The sequence below is a fragment of the Schistocerca piceifrons genome, chromosome X (assembly GCF_021461385.2).
Source record: "Schistocerca piceifrons isolate TAMUIC-IGC-003096 chromosome X, iqSchPice1.1, whole genome shotgun sequence".
NCBI classification, from domain to species: Eukaryota; Metazoa; Arthropoda; class Insecta; order Orthoptera; family Acrididae; genus Schistocerca; species Schistocerca piceifrons.
The window spans coordinates 323,571,272-323,593,999 of NC_060149.1; the positions used below are offsets into that span (position 1 = coordinate 323,571,272).

Genomic DNA, 22,728 nt, shown 5'->3' on the forward strand with positions numbered 1-22,728 from the left:
ATAATGTTTCTCTACAGCCAAAACTTCTGTCTCGGCGAATTTTATTACGTGGTCAGTCTCAGTGCATGCTCTGCCATGGCCTGTTTCTCCACCCGTTCCAACCTGCAATGTCGCTTATGTTTTTTGATCCTGGTGTTGATTGATCATCCAGTCATTCAAACGTACACTTTTCCACATGTGCATGGTATGTGGTATATTCCCGACATTGTAAGTGGGTACCTTTTCTCCTTTGCCGATCTAAGACACTCTTTGATCTTTCTTGTCAGTTTGAAAATTGTCTTTATGCCGTGTTTGTGCAATATACAGCCGATTCTGTTGGTCACTCTTGGAATGTATGGCAGAAAGGCCGTAGCCGACATTTCTTTTTCTGATTTCTTACTTTGCCAAGTGTTTTGCTCTGTCACACTTCTAACATAATTTTTGGTGTACCCATTGCTCCTCAAAACACTTTCCAGGTGTTGCATTTCACATCTGAGGTGTCGCGGTTCACATATTCATCCTGCTCGCATTATGAGCGTATTAATCATGCCTCTTTTCTGGCTCAGGTGGTGGTTTGATAGTTTGTGCAGGTATCGGTCCATGTGTGTCGATTTTCGATAGACGCTGTGTCCCAGGTTTTCGCCATCCCTTGTGACCAGCACATCTAGAAATGGCAGTTTTTTCTCCTTTTCTACTTACATGGTAAATTTAATGTTGGCATGGAGGCTGCTTAAGTGTCTTAGGAAGTCACCGAGCTGTTCTTCATCATGGTTCCACACTACGAAAGTATCATTAACGTATCTGTACCACACCTTAGGTTAGCAAGTTGCCAAGTCCAGAGCCTGTGCTTCGAAATGTTCCATGATGAAGTCGGACACCACTGGACTAAGAGGACTACCCATGGTGACGTCTTCCAGCTCTTCGTAGAAATTGCCATTCCACATGAAATATCTCATGGTGAGACATGCATGGAAGAGCTTTGTGATGTCTTACAGGAAAATGGAACCGACAAGAATATATTGGTACTGCCCGCTGATAAGGGGAATGCCACCATCATAATGAAGACCGAAGATTATGAGCAAAAGATTCGAGACCTATTAGATTCGACGACGCACTGAAAACTAAGCACAGATCCGACACAGCTTATCACATGGAATAAGAATCGGTTAATCAAAGCATCTGCTCTGCTGGGGGGCATACAGAGAAACCTGCGCAACACAGAAGCCCTACCACCTCGGCTGTGTGGATTACCTAAGATCCATAAGAACAACTTTCCATTAAGACCAATTGTCAGCTCTCCTGGATCACCGACGTATAAATTGGCAAAACACTTGGCCTCTCTGCTCCAGCCACACATGGGGAAGACACACACATACATAAAGGACTCAGAACATTTCATTCAGAAGCTTTAGAAACTGAAACTTGCACCAAACGACATCCTGGTCGGCTTTGATGTTGTCTCTTTGTTTACCGAAGTGCCACTCAGTGACGCTCTGGAGCACATTGGTTCCATTTCCCCACAAGACATCACAAAGCTCTTCCATCCATGTCTCACCATGAGGTATTTCACGTGGAATGGCAATTTCTACGAACAGCTGGAAGGCATCGCCATGGGTAGTCCTCTTAGTCCAATGGTGGCCAACTTCTTCATGGAACATTTCGAAGCCCAGGCACTGGACTTGGCGACTTGAAAACCTAAGGTGTGGTATAGATACATCGATGATACTTTTGAAGTGTGGAGCCATGGTGAAGAACAGCTCAGTGACTTCCTAAGGCACTTGAACAGCCTCCATGCCAACATAAAATTTACCATGGAAGTAGAAAAGGACAAAAAACTGCCACTTTTAGATGTTCAGGTCACAAGAGATGGTGCAAACCTGGGACACAGAGTGTATCGAAAACCGACACACACAGATTGATACCTGCACAAACTATCAAACAACCACCCGAGCCAGAGAAGAGCCATGATTAATACGCTCATAATGCGAGCAGGACGAATATGCGAGCCGCAACACCTCAGACATGAAATGCAACACCTGGAAGGTGTTCCGAGGAACAATGGGTACTCCACAAATTATATTAGAAGTGTACCAGAGCCAAATTTTTGGCGACATAAGAAATCAGAAAAGAAATGTCAGCTATGGCCTTTCTGCCATACATTCCAAGAGAGATGGACAGAATTGGCCGTATATTGCGTAAAGACAATTTTCAAACCGACAAGGAAGATCAAAGAGTGTCTTAGGTCGACAAAGGAGAAAACGGACCCACTTATAATCTCAGGAACATACCGCATACCATGCACGTGCGGAAAAGTGTATGTCGGAATGACTGGGCGATCAATAAACACCAGGATCAAAGAACATAAGCGACATTGCAGGTTGGGAAAGGTGGAGAAATCGGCCGTGGCAGAGCACGCACTGAGTGACATCAACCACGTAATAAAATTCGTCGACACGGAAGTTCTGGCTGTAAAGAAGCACTATCACACCCGCTTGTTCAGAGAAGCTGTAGAAATACAAAAACATGCAGACAGTTTCAACAAGAAAGAGGAAAGCCTGAAGGTAAACGGATCCTGGCTTCCTGTACTGCAGCAAACGACTGTCGCAGGTAGCAAGAGGAGAACCGCCCCAGAAATGACTGCAGAGAGGCCCTCAGACATTGGCGGGCCAGGTACATATTGTCTGTGGCCGCGAGCTCGGCTCCAGTTCACCACCAGCAATGGAGGGTGAAGCTTTGACAATGCCAGCCACTTGTGCTGGCGAAATGTCATTAAAATCATCAGATGAATGTCAGCTGAAGAACCTGAGACAGAAGCCAATAGGCAGCTTGTCGTAAAAAGCATCACTCACACTGGTTGTTAACTGTCCAGAGCCCAAAAACCGCATAAAAAGCATCAATCAAAATCAAATCAAATTATTTATTTCTGTGTGAATGGCACAAAACATGATCAATATGTTGTCCAAGATTTCCTGCAAGAAAACTGATCGAAGTTTTTCCGCGGTCACATTCAGAATGTGTTGCGCAATGCATGCAGTCAATGCAGCTAGGTTTGTAATCGGATCACTGAACACAACATCTTTCAGATAGACCCACAACCAGAAGTCACATGGATTAAGATCAGGTGATCAGGGCGGCCAGGCTGTAGGGAAATGGCGCCTGATAATTCTATCATTTCCAAAATGGCGCTTCAGCAGCTGCTTAACTGGATTTAAAATGTGTGGAGGTGTGCCATCTTGCATAAAAATGGTCCCATCCACACTGTTGGAGAGCTGGGATGACATGGTTGCTCAAAAGACAATTCTGTGTATTGACATATCCTGTCACATGGAAGTGGGCTTTGTCTGTCCACAAAACCTTCCACGACCAATCATTGTCCACTTCCATGCAAGCAAGAAATTCTAAAGCAAATGTCTCTCTTGCTGGTAGGTCAACAAGAAGCAACTTGTGCACATGGGTAATTTTGAACGGATAGCAAAGAACAATGTTTCGTAGGATTTTACACACCATGCTCATGGGCATGTCCAATGTTTGGGCAATTCTCCGTGCACTACACATTTGCTAACCACCACTTGTCTCCTCCTGAACTGCTGTGGCCACTGCTTCCACTGACATTGAATCAATTCATGTCCTCCCTCAAGCAAGTTGCACACCAAAAGAACTTGTCTTTTCGAATTTCCGAATCATTTTCACTAGACCCACAGCAGCCATCGGACCAACGTCTTTTATCAAACCCTTCAGTGTCTGGAACTTCTGCAGAGCGACATATATGCACAGTCATCATTCTTGCCATACTGCTTTACAAGCAGAGTGCAATCCTGCATTGAGACAGTCATGGCGAACATCACAGACACGAAAGGAGGAAAAGCTGTCTACGCGGTGTGTTTATACCAACTTCAATGTGTCGTGTGCATGACAGGTGTTTTCATTTACGTATTGCGACACATACAGGTCCATCTATGCATCAATTTTCACACTATTTTTTTCTTCTGCCATACATTTTCGCCCTTCTTCGATAATATTCCATTGCAATTTGATGTCATTCTGACCAGTGGTGTTATTTCTAAAGTGTTTTGAAAGTTTAATCACCCTGTATATCTACATTTTTTGGAAAAAATATTGATATATCAATAATTTATCAACAGCCCAAGTTGTAAGGTGTTCTGCGAGAACTGATGGGTCTGTACAAAGGCTACTTGGAAGGGCAAGGCCCAGAATGGAAGACTGCTGCTGACAACCTTGGAGGGTGCAAATTGTAGCCCACAGCCATGATGAACGGACAGAAGAACCAAGAACCTAGAGAGGAGACAAAGCATTCCCAACACATCTGTTTGCTCTGTATGATTAATTAGCAGGCTATGACGTGAAAATGTTTAAATTTAATAAGACCAGCAGAGGACGGATGCCGCTTAAGATGTTTCAAGGTGTGAGAATGATCATGGATAGCGGTGGCATTGGCCAAGCTTCACCACAGAACAGGCTGATGGTGAATGGGGCCTGTCAAGCAGGGAACAGCAATGCTGGCAATGCAGATTATCTTACCAGACAGATCACAGACGACTTCATCAATCCAAACTGGCTAAGGAGGTGGGAATACAACCTGGGAGCTGTATAGAGGCTAATCAGCCCAGCAGTGTAACCTGGTAATCGGGATATGGGAAGGGAACAAAAGAATCATTGGGAAGTGGTCACTATCAGAGAGGTCATTGTACGGCAACCAGCATAAGGAAGGAAGAAAGAAGGGGAGGGGAAGAGAGTGGAAGATCAGTGGCAGAGAAAGCACCACGGGCAGCATTAAAATGAGTCGGGAAGCCATAATTAAGAAGGCACAGGTCATAGTCCGCAAGAAATTGTTTAATGTGGAGCCCCCGACTAGATGCAAAACTACTGCCCCAAAAAAGGCGATAGGCATTAAATTCCCCAAGGAGGAGAAAGGGAGAGGGGGAACTGCTGAATGAGGGCAGTCAGGGCAGCAGATTACGTGGGTTGTCAGGAGAGACATAGAGATTGCATACCGTGACTGCAAAGTCCAAGTGGACCTGGACGGCAACTGATTCCAATGGGGTACGAAGTGGGATCCATGTACTAACAATATCCGTACACACCAATGTCCAGACGCCATTGGACTATCCTTTTGTTTCAATAGCGTGAATCTGTTTCAATTGCGTTTTGAAGGCTGCTGCCCAAGAAGCTTCTGATGAACAGGTGCCATGTGCATTGTTATCGATTGCTTCTGGAATAAGTGACTTTATCACAAAGAAAAGAAAAATTCCTGCTTTTCTGAACCCAGATATTACATTTTATTGGACGTGATAGTTATATTTTCGAAGGTTTTCTTCAACAACCTGGGAAATAGGGATTTTGTCACCACTCCTCTATTCTTCCTTTTCCAATCATCTAGCACATTTCTCCAAGCAAGTTTTGAAGGTCTAAAAAAGGCCACATCAGGTGGCTGACACAAATGAGTAGAATTAGGTGGTAGAAGCACAAATTTAATTTCCTGTTTCTGGCACAGTTTAATCACGTTATAAGACAGATGACTCTAGAGATAGCGACCTATAATCACTTCAGGTCCCTCCAATTGCTGGGATTATGGCAACGATGATTCTAACATCGTTAGGTCAAACCAATCACTTTTATTCCTATTATAACCTGCACCAGTTATGTCCTCTTCTGTCCAAGTATCGTAGAGGTGTTTTGCCCTATAAACTGTGTACGGTGGGAGGACTGAGCTGTCGGCAGCTGCTGCTATCACCACACTGATACTTGACTTAGAAATATCCACTATCCTTTCAGAATGTCTTGGGCCTCACTTCACTATTACTTTCACTTGTCCACGATCGTCACAAAAGTTTGTCTCATCATAGTTTATAATGTTGGGAGGGAGGGACACCACTCAAGGTCACTTCAAGGTTTTTAAAATAATCAATCGCTGTTTCTTGGGTAACTGCTGCCTTTGCCCTCTTCACATTTTCACTTACTCTAACCATTAGTTCTTTCTTTCTTTTCTGAAAAGATTTTACCCACTATGCCCAGGTCGACTGTCACAAAATCTTTTTTCAATCCTCCCTGCTCAATTGAGATATGCCTGTACAATATCCCTAGCATCATTATTCTTCAAAGGAAACCCCCATTTTGCACAACACAATAATCCTTCAACCAGGCTTTTACCCTCACTATTGGTTAATGCTGGTCGGCCGCCCATCTCGTATTTGTACCTTTCCTTGAGTTTGTCATTTAATGCCGTATATGGAACTGCGTATTGCTCTGAAGCTTTCTGGATGCTGATTTGACAGCTTTCACCGTACTTAGAAGAAATTCTGGTTAGTAGTTGTATTTCCATGTTGGTCCCAGAACCTTTGGGTATACTCGCATTATCGGATTCACCCAACAAAAATGCAGTTTTGCAATTAGGCCTGCATAGTGACTGAGCAGTATTAGCAATGAACAAAAAAATGAAACTATATCACTTAAGACATTCATATGCAAGCAATAATATTGCAACTTACCAGTTAGACTTCGGAAGTAACAGGCACCAGCAGAAGTTTTCACACTATTGTGTTGACTAAACGAGTGTAGCACAAGAATCACACACCTACTGACAATGCGATTTTCTGGTTGTGCGCACTCCAACATGCCACTTTTGTAAATAGATTAGTCAAGAATTCACAATAATGGTCAGCTGCAATGTAATTGTTAAAATGCTACCCTCAGTTATCCAAGTGTGGAAAAACCAGTAAATGATCAGATTGACACCACCTGATCAGATTCATCTCATTTTATTGTATTCTCCAGTAGTGTTTGATCAATGAAAATGGAGGGAGCAAACAGGTTATGCATTATGTGCAAAATCATACTTGGAGGTACAATTGTAGTCACAGATTTACTTTCCAAATTATGCCTTCCTAAACTCATATAAAGATTTCTGCAGGAGCAGTCAAAAGTACTGCATGGGATCTTGCTCAATGATGACAACATACGTACTACCAGGACTGTGAAGACTCACAAATTTCAGGACTCCTAATGTACACACTTCGACATTCATATTACAGTGCCCATTAGGACACATGAGGTTGCTCTCATATGCAGACATTGTTTCAACCACTGGAAGTGCTTAAGCTTGCCTACAATGCAATCCTCTACAAAGTTTGTCCAATACTTTGTGGAGATATGAAGGTAAGTCTATGGAAAAAGAGCTACTTCCTTAAAACTTTCAAAAATATTTTTTTTATTTTTCCTCATACTATCAGTTTCTTTTTGTAATTTGCCTATTCCACTCCTATGGTACATGTCCTTAACACATTCTTCTATATATAAACAAAATGTGGCTTCTTTAGTATCACCACCTCTGTGAATATGATTCTTACAAGTTTTAAAAGTAGCTATGTAGGTGACTCACATAGTAATTACCTTTCTCTGGAGTTTGTTGAATATCAAAAGTAATACTTACCAACCACAAATCCTTCCTACCAACTAAGCTTATACCATGTTAAAATATTTTAATGAGTCAACATAAAACAATTTTGATTCTACTTCAAATTTTGGTGTACTACTTTAAGGTAAAATAAACAAGACTCCAACTGCTACAACTATTTGTCTTGGCATATTAATGCATGTCTGTTTTTCAACCCTGAACTGTATCTTTACGCTCTTTAATGCAGTCTACAAGCAGTTCACTCAAGGCATTCATGCACCCCACCCCAGTTTATGACACACAAAAGTCATCAGTAACATATTTCCTATATTTGGTAGTGGAAGCATGAGCCAAATGCAGATTTTAATGGTTTAATGAACTGAGGAACAAATAATGTCTCTATGAAGAGTGTGATGAGTTCCACAACAACAGATGATAGCGTTTATTGAACATCACAGCTAGTTTTGGTCTCATATGATGCCATTATCAAATGACACCAAGATCTCAAGAACAAATAACAAAGATAAGAATGAATTCACAATCTGATACTTGTCAAAATGATGCATGTAAGGCACAGTTTTTATGGAGCATAAGTACAGAAATAGGTAACAAACACAACATAGAAAGTACTTTACATGTTCTGTCTGTTGAGCTACATGAAGTGTCCGATTACAAACTGAGGAATAGAATTTTTACTTAAAACTGAGTTATGTTGAAAAGTTTAGCATATATGAGCTCAAAATAGTTTAGGTAAGATGCACCAACAGATTGGAGAAAATATGATGTTTCAGAAAATGTGTGTTATATCAGACAGTGTGCTAATGCCACAAGCTAGAGCACCCTCTTGTGCTGACTGGAAATCCTCGCATTGAAGTGAAGGCAAGAAGAAGACAGGTTACAGCCATTCATCTTCCTTGGTTGCTTGTAAGAGCTATTGGTTACTGACTGCTAGACATTACTATCTTCGACTACATCCTTACGCTTGAATTGTTCATCTGACTGAAATTGTTTTCTTTACTGTCATACTTTTTATTTTGAAACTGTACTTGCTTTACATACAGCACAATTATTGGCCTCATGGCATTCTTGAACACGACTGGTAGGAACTGCACCTTGTGCCACTGATTTAGGTAATTATGTATTACTTGTGATGAATGAAGGGAACTTCATGAGCCAAGATCACTAAAAAGCATTTTATTGGAAGACTGGTTTTGACAGAGCTATGCTATCATCATCGGATCTTATGCTTTAAAATTTTTTTACAATATACTGTGCAATAGTGTTGCAAGTCACTTCACATTGCATATGCACTTCCCACTCCTATGAAGAGGGCATGAGTCTACAAGCATGTCACATATAAAAGTACTATGCTCGGATACAAACATAACTGTATTGCAGCAAATGCAAATGTTCATGCTAACCACCATCTGGCAACTGACAGACGTGGTGTAAATTCAATGACCACCACATACATCCACCAGGTGGCGCTAGGGCATTTGGCTGGATTATTGTCTTGTATATGTCAATGTGTAGTGATCTTCATGGTAGTAGAATGTACATATGCAATTTGAAGTGACTTGCAACACTGACAATACATTGTAAAAATTATTTTGAAGCATAAGATCCATAATGACAGCACCACTGTTAGAGTTGGTCAGCCAATAAAATGCTTTTATAGCGATGTTCAGTTATCACACATTGCAGATCACCCCAAGACTGATGGTGTCAGGAATATATATATTACTTACTGAGTTAATTCTGATAAGGTATTTTTCATCTGTTCTTAGGTGATTGGTATCACTTGACTGGCAATGGCCTTATATGGGGTCACAAGTGGTCATGGCTTTAAACAAAAATCAATTACAACTGGGGTTGCAATTTTTGTCAGTATTGAGGAACAGACTATCATTACTGGCAGATCATATTTCAGGAGGAAAAAATGTGCAAATGTTATTGCCACTTACTGAAAAAAGAATATCTGCCCAACTGATACACCTCTTAGCAAACAACATACCTCAACCCAAAAAGAAAGCTACACTTACCCATTTATACTTTAAAATCTCATCTTGCTTCCCTTTTTAACAATAAAATCACTTTTCATCAAAATAAGAAATTGTGTGACAAGAAATTCCATCACTATGTTCCATACCATATTTTGAGATATATACTGAAACTGTTTTTGTGCTTGCAGGAGACAAATATTACTACGAATAATTTGTTCTATAAAAAGGAAATCCTAGCCCTGAATATTATTACATTCACAAGGACACTAAAATGTACTTACTTTCATCAGGCACAATGCCAGGAAGTGTGACAGTAATACATATGACAGTACTGAGTGTTGATCTTACTGTTAAAATACCAAGCAAACTATCTCCCTCTGAAAGTAATTAATTTGTGGATAATATATCGTTCCAAAAACCAACCACGTCCAGCTTTCAGCACTTACCGTGAATGTTAACAGTATATAATCAAAGATTATCGTAATAGGAAATTTTATGGCTACTGCTTTGTCAAAGTGAAATGAATGGAGATACCTTTACAATGTCTTAACAGAAACTACCGTAAATAGACCAACATAAATTGTACCTTACCTTGACAGATTGTGTGTATCAGTTATTGTCAATTTATTTTTCCACAACTTAACCTCGACCTTGAGCTAAACTACAGATCAGTTGGTCACCATAACATGTCATCCTCTGCCACATTTGGTGGCTTCACCGACTAGCAATCGAACTGCGAAAGTACACACCAAATGATGTCACCACAGCATACATTAACATTACGTCACTGGTCAAAACTAAAACTATTATCCAATATTCTCCTTGACCAAATTTGCAATACCAGTTTTTTATTGTGGTTCTGTTGACTGCTCTAGATTTTGTTTGTGTGATTTTTGGGTTACTATTTGTTTTGGTATGTCTTCATTATTAGGATTGTAGTTTTCCTTAGTCTGGTCTCACCCAAAACCCACTAATCAATGCAGATATCCCTTTAGTTATACGTTGTTTCTGCAATTAAATATTTTTCATATCTGGAAAATTTTCTGCAGCCAGGATAACTTGGCATTTTCATTTTATTTCACAATCATCTGTCTTGACAATCTTGCCATCATTATCAGATCTACAATGTAAAAAAGTAAAACCATTACATAGAGAATATATCACTATGTACAAACCGGTATATCGCTGATAAGAAGCACATTAGCATTAGTTTAAATGCCATCGGAAAGATTTTATTAGGATGCATACATGCAACTAATACAATGAGAACACTTCACACTCATAAGAAACACCACCACATTGGCTTGTCAAAGACATAAAAAAGAACATATAAAATATTCATTGCACCAACTGTGTGCCCAAGATTGAAGGTGAATAAATGGAATGTGGAATCATGGCCCAATGACATAACAGGAAAAATTAAATGGGCAGGCAACCTAAGGCAGAGTAAGCCATTACATGATTATTCAATAGGTGGTGTATGTGTGCACGTCAGTACTTGACATTCTCACAGACACACACTGAAGAATCATTGACATTCTTACACTAGAGAAGCATTACACCACGGGATCCAAAACATACCATATGATACACCGAGAACTTAACATCCATAGAGATACCAACTTAAAGCAAAAACTGCTAGTGTGAATGGTCAAACACACTTCATATGCTAATACGGTATGCCATGGTTTGCACACCACAGCATGGATGACAATGTACAATCTCACAGAACAGAAATCCACGCACACAACAAAACCTTTCCATACAGGTGAAACAAAGAGATCACCACAGAATAGATTGGGTCACAACAACCACTGTGCTGGGTACTTAATTACGTGTCACATTCATTAAAATTTACAATTACAAAAACACTTGCTGTGTGTATGTAAAAGTAGCACTAGATGACTTAGGAATGTGGGCTTGAGATTAACACAGCAAGAGTGTATGTGTAGTCACTACCAGTAACAGTTGACCAGTTTGCACACACTGCTCATGGTTGAGTCCAAATATTTTTCTTATGACAGTAACAGGGTGTGTTTCCTCTGATTTTATAATCATGCTCCCTGTTGCAAGTGCTTCCTATTTGCATAGATTACTCTTTTTACTGCATTACCCAATTGTTAATGATCTCCTCAGCACATACTGTGCTCAAATCAATGTTTCTTGTATGTATAGATTATACTAGTCCACTGCATCACCTATATTGCAATGATCTCCAATGCACATGCTGTGCTGATATCATAGGTTGAAAGTTAGACACTGTCATTCACCTAAGACATACGTTTTCCACTAGCCGAACTAGTAAGTAACACTTTTAAATTATTGTTTTGTAACCCATCCTCACATAATCCATTTATTACAGCACGTGTAGGTTTCACAGTTGACACGTCTGCACAGTGTCTTGGTCAAACATTGGTATATTGCCCCATGTGGGCTGTTGTCACCCGGTTATATATTTCAGTACCTATAGATATTGTTTCCAATTTGGTGCCCTTTCCTCTTATAGAATATGTTTTATTCCAAGCAATGTCTAATGACAAGTAATCCATGATCTTTATCTTAAAATACAGAGGCTTATTATTATACACTTTCAATCAATATTGTAGTACAATAAGAACGTGGAACGCACCTGAGTTGGTTTGGTTTCACCTGTCATGGTATCTACCAATTCAGAGCTGTGTGAATGATGTCATATTATGCACACTGGTGTCCAAAATTAAAGCAACAAACAGAAACTTAGCAAGGTTGCACTTATATTGCCAGAAAACAGTATAAACAGGTGATACTAAAGTAGAAAAAATTTGAAGGATACTTAAGTTAACCAAGTCAACATGTGTAATGGTAGACATCATTGTTCTTTTTTCCAACTTAACAGATTAGCACACACATTTCTATATCTGGTTAATATGCTCAGGACAGGTTGTGACCACTTCTGGCAACCATACAGACATTGATGGAGTATGCTGTGAATGATGTCATCAGTCTCATGCTGAGGCAATAACACCGATTCTTCCTGTAGCACTGATCGCAAGTTTTGGAGAGTAGGTGGTGCATGCTGATGTGGTGCAACCTATCTCCCTAGTACATCTCAGACATGCTCTATGGGATTCAAACTGGGAGAGTGAGCAGCCCATAACATTTGTACAATATCTTCCATTTCTAAGCAAATATCAGCCACACGTGCTCTATAACATCACGTCTGAGCCCACAGCACTTCGCAACAACTGCACATGAGGTCCCAAGATCTCATCACAATACCTGACAACAGTTAAACCTTGCCAACTCAACTGTAAAATTTCATGACTGGGTGTTCGAGAGGTAAAAATAAAGCTTTCCCTCCAGATGCGAGTATGTTGAGAATCACTCACGAAACCAAACTGCTACTCTTCTGTGAAAAGAACATTGGCCCATTGTTTGACTGTTGAAGCAACATGTTGACGACTCCACTCTACATGTTCCCTTCTATAAATACATGCTAGAGGTACATATACACCAGGTCTGACAGTAAAGGCCACTCTGCTGAAGCCTTCTGTACACTGTTTGCCTCGATTCAACAAGCCCAGTGAATGCTGCAAGGTCAGATGCCAGTTGCCGTGCTGTACTAAGGTGGTAGTGTTGTGTCCTTACAGCCAAATAACGATCCTCTCTTTCTGATGTCATATGTGATTAGTCCTTCCCTGGCTGTCAGGATACAGTTTCGGTCTCTATAAACTGTCTCTACATCTGAGGAGAAAAAACAAATAAACAAACAGAAAAATTCACAAAAAGTCATAGGGCCACATCAGTTTGCAATCTCCTGCTTCCATTCTCCATATGGTCCTCCACTGCAGAGTGTCTGGTAGGTGTCTTCCCTGTGCCATACAGCACTGTCTGTGTCCACAGTGATTGTGGATGTGACACTATCCAGCAAAAACTACCCTGCCTGGTAGGTGACAAGATGTCATCGTGGGTGTGGTTGTCTGTTGACCAGAATGGCATCTACCAGGAGAACGCAATCATACGGACATCTGTTGACAGCTGGTATGATTATGCCCTGAGTTAGATGTAGGATAAGGAAGTATCAGTTTGCTGCTTTAATTTCGGTCCCAGTATGGTTGGTGTCACACACGCTAGTGTTTTAATGATTTGTTTTTCCTTCATAAACACAGGTTAGTAATATTGGTTTTTAGTCTACTTGTAGGACAAGTTTTCGTCCTGTAGGTTCTTATGCTAAGTTATGTAGTTAGTTGGTTGGTTGCGTGTTCCATTGATCAATCATGCGGTACGGTAGCCATTATGATGTGGAATGTGTCAAGTGCAAAAGAAATGCACACATATATATATAACAATACAGAGTTAAAGATTAATGTTTCTATTATTTACCCCATTCCCTTAAATGGCACAAAATGCATATACTATATTTATGGATTTATTTATTCCTATTCAAGAATTCATCTATGGTCTAGAAGGAGTTGTCAAGGAGATATGATTTCAATTTATTTTTGAAGCTATTACTGCTGTCTATCAGACATTTTATTTCATCTGTTGTCGAAAATTTTTATAGCAGCATAATTTACCCCTTTGTGTACCAAGGATAGGTTGAGTAAAGGATAGTGTTAGTCTTTTTTTTCTGGTATTATAATCATGGACGTCAAACCAGGAGAGCAAGCAGCCCATAACATTTGTACAATATCTTCCATTTCTAAGCAAATATTAGCCACACGCGCTCTACAACGTCGAGCATTATCATCCATCAATACGAAGTCTGAGAACAACTGCACATGAGGTCCCAAGATCTCATCATGATACCTGACAGCAGATAAACCTTGCCAACTCAACTGTAAAACTGTTGCAGCTTACTTACGTTTCTATGGCTTCAATAGATCCCTGTCAATCCATGTGTTTGGTTACCAACAGTGTGTGCTATTTTTGTCTACAAATGTGTGCATACATTGTATGCAAGTGTCTGAATACAATGGCCTGTTAGTAAGACAAGTTAGTGTTGGTTATTTGATGCTGCTACTCACTGAATTATTTATAAATGCAGTGTTTCTTGTCTGCCATTTCCATCTCATTGGTTATAGGTTATTACAGCCTGTAAACTTGTGGCAGTTTCCATTAACATTTGTTACAGTATATTTCTGTAAAAGTCCTCTGTATATCTGTAGGACCCACTTTTCAAATAAGTTTGTTTCAAATTTTTGGAATTTTTATACGCTTTTGAAAAATATCTGAAACAGTTTTTTAAGAAAAGGTGAAAAATGGTAAAAAGCTTTTGCAATTGCACTAAAAAGTGTTTTTGTATTTTTTGTTTTCGTAATTTTAAATTCTATGGTTATGTACTTATGCATATATGACCCAGACCGTCCTCTGGTGATCTGGATATTCCACCTGTAAGAGTCTTGTACATGTGGATTTTTGGTCTGGGGGATCATATTTTGATTATGTCATACACAATATGGTGTACAAATAATGGTATACTGTACTAGCATATGATGCCATTCAGTCTAGTGATGAAAGTTTTTGCCTTAAATTAGTACCTATATGGGTGTCAAGCACTCAATCCTACAGTATATTTTGGATCCCATGGTGTAATGATTCTCTAGTGCAGTTTTTTTTAAGAATTTCAATTGAGGATTCTCCAAGTTTACCATTGTAAGAATGCCAATTACTGATATATGCACTCATAGGCCACCTGTTAACCAATCACTCTGCTGTAGCCTACCTGCGATGTTTGGCCATGACTGGTATGTTCCATTTGATCACCTCCACTCTTGTGCAATGGGTATTTTACATAGTTTTTTCTAGGTCTTTGACAAACCATAAATTGGTGGTGTTTCTTATGAGTGGAAAGTGTTCTCATTGAATTGGTGGTATGTATGCACGATAAGAATTTTCCGAAGGTATCAAACTAATATTTATGTACTAGTTATCACTGGTATACAGGTTTGTAGACAGTGACAAATTCTCCTTGTAATGGTTTTACTTTTGGTATGTTGTAGATCCGATGATGACAGCATGACTGCCAAAATAGGTCACTGCAAAATACAATGAAAATGTCAAGTGATCTTGATATGAAAAATGTTTAATTACAGAAACAACATATAACTAATGGGATAATCACATTAATTGGGGGTTTGAGTGGGGGCAAACTAAATAATACTACAAGCCTAATAATGAAGTCAAACTAAAACAAATACAAACTCAAAAATTACGCAAATAAAATCTTCAGCAGTCATCAGAACCACAATAGAAAAACTGAAATCACAATTGGGTCAAGTAGAATATTTGATACTATGTGTTGGTTTTGACTAGTAACGTAATTTTAATGACTGCTGTGGTGACACAGCTTTAGGTGTGTATTTTCGCAGTTGAATAGTTAGTTGGTATCAACACTGAACTGGGGGGGGGGGGGGTGTACATATTGTGGACAGAGACCAATATGTAGCTTCTCAGGGTCAAGGTTAGGTGGACAGTGGCAGTTTGGTTTTGAGTTGGCAAAGCCAACTAATGTGAAAGCAAACACCAGGTCATGGTGACATACTGCTCAGTAGGTTAGCCTGTTTGAAAGAATCGTTTCACAAGCAGCACTCAAGAGGTCCAATAAATTACTAACATCACTCTCAAACAATTTAGATACTTAAACATCCCACACTGGAGAGCACCACTACATACTCCAACATTCCCCTTACAAACACGATCCATTTGAAATGTGCTGCACCACCATGACATCACACAATACACTTACATCACGAGTCGGAGCAGACAAGTGATACTGCAAACTTTGGTTCACTCTTGTTTTGCATGGATACTAAGGTCCTTGAGCTTTCTTGAGCAGAGTGTCAGAGTTGCTTGAAAAGTGATGTTAACAGGCCAGAGAACAAAGGAGGACGAGCTTCTTGCTCCTTTTTAAATATCAGTGCACACATTAAAGAGCAATGTGGGCACCATCTCGTATTAGCAGCATGATATGACTAAAAAAAGCATTGAAGGTGACGGTTTACAGCAATCTCTGTTAAGACACCGTAAAGTCTTCTCTCTCTTTCATTTAACTTTGACAAAGCAGTAGCCATAAAATTTCCAGATACGATAATCTTTGGTCATGTATTGCTCACATTACTCAAAAATGCTAAAAGTTGGATACGGTTGGTTTTTGGAATCTCACATTATCCACAAATTCATTAAATATAGAGGGACATAGTTGCTTAGTATTTAAACATTAAGATCAATTCTCAGTATCGCCACATGTATTGCTGTCAAAAATATTTGGCGTTGTGCCTTCTCGAAGTAAGTACATTTCAATGTGCTTGTGACTGTAATAATATTCTGAGCTACATTTCCTTCTTATAGAATAAATTATTCATAGTGAGATTTGCCTCCTACAAGTACAGCAGCAGTTTTAGTATGTATCTCATAATATGGAATGGAACAGTGTGATGGAATGTCTCGTCACACAATTTTTTATTATGATGAAAAGTGATTTTATTGTTAGAGAGATGCAAGACCTGATTCGCTATGCGTGTTAAACGTATAAATTGGTACGTGTAGTTTTCCTTTTGGACAGAGGCATGTGATTTGATAACAGCTGTATTAGTTGTGCAGATGTTCTTGTTTCAATAAGTGGCAATAAGTGTTGCACTTACTTGTCCTGAAATATCATCTGACAGTAATGACAGTCTATCTCTCAATACTGACAAAAATAGCAACCCTAGTTGTAATAGATTTTTATTTAACACAAAGACCACATTTGACCTCATACAAGGGCATCCTAAAGCGATATCAGTCACTTAAGATCAAGTGAAAGATACTTTACAAAATTAATTCAGTTGGTGTGTAAGTAACACACAAATAGCTAAACTTGTGGTAAAGGTACAGTTTTTAGTAGTCACATGTAAGAACAGCACGAGGTTAATAATTTTCCTGTATGTAGACCAAAGTACAGTATCTCATAAAATAGCAAGTATGATAGTAAGAACAGCCATTTAATCACATGAACTACTTAAGTGTATGGAAGTAATCGAAGATAGTAATGTCTCACTCTCAGTGACCAATAGCTCTTACAGACAACCAAGGAATATGAGTGGCAGTAGCCTGTCATCATCTTCCCTTCACTTCAATCTGAGTGTTTCCAGTCTGCACAAGAGTGTGCTTTAGCACGTGGCATTAGCACACTGGTATAACACATAACTTCTGAAAAGTTATATTTTCTCTTACCTGGTGGTGCATCTTACCTGAACTATTTTGAGCTAAAATACTTCACACTTCTGAATTTATTAATTTCATTAATTCAGTTCTAATTAAAAACTTATGCACGAAAGACTGATCGCTCACTACAAACATGTGCAATCTATTTGGTTGCTGCGTAAGTTCATAGTATTTTTTTCCATAAGTTTAATAAACACAACAGATACATGTAACCGACACTTTAGTCATCAATAATATATTCTCCTTCATTATTTACAATAGTTTGCCAATGCTGGGATGACTTGGTTTTTTGTCAGTCTATCAGAATGCGGATGGACGTTAGTGTGGAGTAACATCACTTCACGCAGTTTTCTGGGTTACTGTTCCTTTGTTGCATCTGCACATCATCTCAGTAGTCGAAAATAAATGTCAGGAGTGTTGGTTACATCTCAGGGAATCAATTCGTAGTATACCACACACACACTTTTCCACCAGATGCATAACATTACCTTTTGTGGGTGTGTGCAGGACTTTGCATGGGGAATTGCTGTTTAGTTTGGGCTCAACCATTCCTTTCTTTCCTTATGTTAGCATAAAGACATAATTTCTTGTCACCAGTAATGATGCTGGATAGGAATTGTTGGCACTGTTCATGAGCCAATTGATGACGAGCAAGCAGAGATGTACACCACCTGCTGATTTTTGTGATTCTGGCTTGGCTTGGAGCCACAACCTTCCCCTTCCACATTGCATGCAAATGTCTCACGATGGAAGAATCATTGCAGTTCACTTTTGCCAGTTCTTGAGTACACTGACATGGGCCATTGTTGATTAATGTGTTTCAATCATGTTCATCTCATCAAACCCCAAATTGGCGTGTGTGTGTGTGTGTGTGTGTGTGTGTGTGTGTGTGTGTGTGAGAGAGAGAGAGAGAGAGAGAGAGAGAGAGAGAGAGAGAGAGAGAGAGGGAGGGGGGGGGAAGGGGGAGGGGAGAGAGGGGGGGGGGGGAGAGAGAGAGGGGGGGGGGTCTGAGTGTTATGTGGTGTATTGGGTTCATTGGAGCTTTAATGCTGGCAGAGTGGAGTATTGGCAGTCTCTGTGACTTAAGGATTGAAATTGCTTTCCGTGAGTTATCAATTTTTTTTTGTGTGTGTGTTTGTGTTTTCGACTGGTGTTATTGGTTTTCTGTTTGTGGTGCAGTTTAATTTATTGTGTAGCTTCTCTTGTTAGGTATGGATATGACAATCAAGTTCAATAGCGCAAGGCTGCAGGCGGAGATAGGGGGAGGACATGATGTCCTTGATCAAGTTTCTGCAGATGCTTGCATTAATAGCAGAGATTGTCAGATGTAGTGTCTGCTGAGAAAATATGAGGCTGGCGAGAGTTCCATCATCTTGGACCTGGGACGGGTACATGTTTTGGTGTCGGAAGGACAACCTTTGGTGTTCCATGAACGTGGCACCTGGTTCAAGAAATCCAGGTTGGCCACGAGAGAGATTGTTTTGATGACTTACTATATTTGTTATAGGTCCTCTATTAGTTTTTGTGCACATGAAACTGGAGTGAGTGAGAATATGGTGTTACACTGGTTTTCTTTTTGTAGGGAAATGTGTCCTGAGTATGTGAAGTATAGGGGTATGTTGGGTGGACCGGGGGTGTGGTTTGAGATAGACAAATCACAGTTTGGGAAGAGGAAGTCTCTGGTTGGTTTATGGGTGTGGGGTTTTTTTTAGGGGAGGGGGGTATGCTGACTGTGTTTTGAGGGTTTAGGAGGAGCGTACTAAGAGGCAATTGGTGGAGTCAATTGAAGAGTGTATTTAGAAGGGTAGTCTGTAGTTTCAGATGCTGTTTCATTATACAGGGGTTGAGGAAGAGGGTTATGATCATTTAATTGTAAATCATAGTTTACAGTTTAAAAATTACAAACTTGGGGAACGTATTAATACAATAGAGTGGTTTTGGCGGGTGGTTAAATCAGTCAGAGGGAGGAGGAAGAGGTGCTCTTCTAACTTGCAATCTCATTTAGATGAGTATTGCTGGCAGAAGAACGTCCCTGGGCATTATTGTATTTTTCTGAGGGTAGTGAGTAAGCTGTACAGGCCAAGGGTGGTTAGTTGATGGGGGTTAAGAGTGGTTAGTTGACGGGGGTTTGGTGTGTGTGTGTGTGTGTGTGTGTGTGTGTGTGTGTGTGTGTGTGTGTGTGTGTGTGTGTTCCTGAGATAGTTGTGGAAACTGATGAGTCAGATTTCGGGAAGTGAAATTGGGGAAGGTGGTGAGGGGTGGAGGGGGGGGGGGGGGAGTTGTGGATACTTGTAGGGTTATCCCCCACACTGAAGAGAGGGTGACTATTGTTTTTGATTCTTTTGCTTCATATAGGAATCTGAGGGAAGGGTGACAACCAATTAACTGTAAATCATAGACTAGTTTTTTTTTTTTTTTAATTTTGAACCTGAGGTGCATATTAATAAAAGCTCCTGGAGGTGGCGAATTCAAATCGGTTTCAGGAAGGATTAAGACTGGCTCCCCTGCCTTACAGTTTCATTGGATGAGTTGTTCGGACCGTCCCCATCAAAAGCTCTCAAATTCTAGTAGGTGATATATTAGTTTCTATATTATTTTAAATATTTTGTACATATAAATTATTGTTGTGCGTACGTTATGTTTGCCCAAGTGACATCATGCTTGCCATATTGGATATAGACGAGTCTGAGGCACTGACACCCCGTTGCAAACACTTCAATATTTCTGACTACTAAAACCCGGATTTCAGAATGTCTGTCAAACTTGATACGTGATATCCTAGGATTAAGATTCATTTCTCTGCAAATAATATCTTCTAAAGATTATTGAGTCTCAATAATTGACAAATTATGAAAGAATGAAGGAGATACAATACAAAGAAATGGAGGATGCAAGTTAATCCCATCTCTCACTGGGAAGCCACAAAAGCCTTCAAATACACAATCATGGCTTCTCCTCACGCTATTCAAACTTATTGAAGGACATGAAATGAATTTGACAGTCAATTTTTGTGAAATTTCTGTCATGGATGCACCAAGTGGGACAGAGAATAGTTCACACATCATCAGCTCTAGAGCAGTCTCTATGGCAAGATTAGTGCTAGTCATATTAGTGACTAGCTAAAAAACTTTAAAGATGTAGTTCAAAACTCTCGTTACACTGCTGTGTGCTGATTTTCTAATTGTTCCAATTTTTCTGATGAAGTTTGTCATCTTCACAGAAAATAAATGGTTGGCTACTATTTTCTTGTCTAACATTGTTATCAATAATACAGTAGCATTTATGAAAATGATTCGAAGTGGGGCTATAGATAATATAAACAACAGTAAATTGGGGAAGAAACAGTTACTGATTAGGAGCTCAGGCCCAGACACACAAAACGTTACTTTGGATTAAATACATATAAAGCCAAAAGTATTGAATATGATACAGCCCATTCAACTTCTATCTGTGATGAAAAATAAATAAATAAATAAATACTATCAACCAATATGGAAACTGACATACAACCATGTGAATTCTATCAAAGTATCAGGATACAAGTGGTAAAACAAAGGTAATGGATGGGGGTGTACTTGTTATAAAGAACTTCAAGTATATTATGAACTTCAAATTACTCATAGTTTAACAAGTATATGAATACGGTTCAAGAGAGCCAAAACTGACTTGTAGCTACAAGATTTTTCATTTTCAACTAAAATGGAGTAGGCATATACGTTGTACTCTACCACTGAGTACTACTGTCCCCAAAGTAACAATTTTACTACACCAACAACAAACTGGATAGAGCTGATATGTTACTTGCCTTAATGACTGTCTTGTCCACTTGATCTACAGAGGAATAATGGAAAAATGATGGTATTCCAACAACTGCCCCTTGTTTAGTGTATGTCGATCCTGCATGAAATGTGTCAAAACCGTACACAGTAAACGGCTTTATTAATGATCTTTCGTTTGAAGAGACTTTCATATCATCCATTACTACCTGAAAACGTTTCAAGACGTCTTCTGGTATAGGGACTGCTAGGCCATGCCTGAAAAATGCAATATACCTGTCAGCTAACATTCCACAAAATCAAATCACGTTAAAGAACTTGCACGTATATGTAGTAAAATGCAGACACTACATAAAAAAAAAACTTATTGACATTGTTGATACCCAAAATAAAAAACACCTTTATTACAAGTTACCCTATAACGCAACGTGTAGATGCCTTCCCATTTCATTTACTGGATATCATGCTAAGAAATCGGTGTCTCATCTAAACGCCACTTAAAATATAGCTCGCCCTTCAATACTGTAAACAATGATTCAAAACATTTTTGACATATAAGTATTTAAGATAAGACACGTTTCTATACAGAATGTATTTTCTAAGGCTACGCTAGTTACTCTAGTACTACTGTAATTTGTAATTTCCCACGCAGAAACAAAATTATCTCTGCTTACGCTGGTACTTGCTGAGACTGAAATTCCTTTCTTTTACATGTCTAACCATTAGATGCAAAATGAGTTTTTTCGTTTGAAGTGTGTATGAGACTTTGTGGGAAAAAAAACGTTATTTTCTGCAACTCTAATTTCCACACACAACGAATCACAGCTGGGCATCCCTAACGGTGTGAAAAAAGGTCCAAGACGGGGAATATTAATACAGCCTAGAGCTCAAAATACCTAATTCCAAAAGTGGCAACTAAAGTGAATAGTCACCTGTATAACTGCATAAACTCTCGAAAATCATCAAGAAAAAATGTATTTGGAAAATAATTGATTGACATGAAACTCATTCCGGCAGTAAATACTCCTGCAAAAACTACTTTACGCCCCACTGGCGTCGTAAACCATGCTAAACGTCTGGCTATCATTTCATTAAGTTCCTTCGCCTTAGCAGAACTCGTCCACCTCCTTGCGCTCCCGTTGCCTTTCACATGTAAACAAACCAAAGTTTAACTTCACAGTTTACACCAGTGATCTCAAGCTAGCCATCAAAGATATGTGTCGCTACAAGCATATACAGACGAGTAGCTCCGCAAAGCAGATGATCCCGGCCGCCTGTATTAGAGGCCGGAGGACTGAAATGTGGCAACGTTACGTTAGGGCCTACCGCATGGCTGTGGCTATAAGGCAGCGAACGGAAGCAGTTGTTTACGTAC

At 39.5% G+C, this 22,728-nt stretch overlaps 1 protein-coding gene across 1 annotated transcript in view; it reads right to left on the minus strand.

The window, feature by feature from the left end:
• Positions 1-22,521, minus strand: part of LOC124722092 (transmembrane protein 177) — a 49,886-nt gene extending 27,365 nt beyond the window's left edge. Inside the window, exons 1-2 of the mRNA XM_047247291.1 lie at positions 22,286-22,521; positions 21,383-21,611 (exon numbers count right to left, since the gene is read on the minus strand). Coding sequence (XP_047103247.1) covers positions 21,383-21,611; positions 22,286-22,440 — 384 coding nt within the window. The 5' untranslated portion in view covers positions 22,441-22,521. The remainder of the gene's footprint in view (positions 1-21,382; positions 21,612-22,285) is intronic.
• Positions 22,522-22,728: the final 207 nt, after the last annotated feature.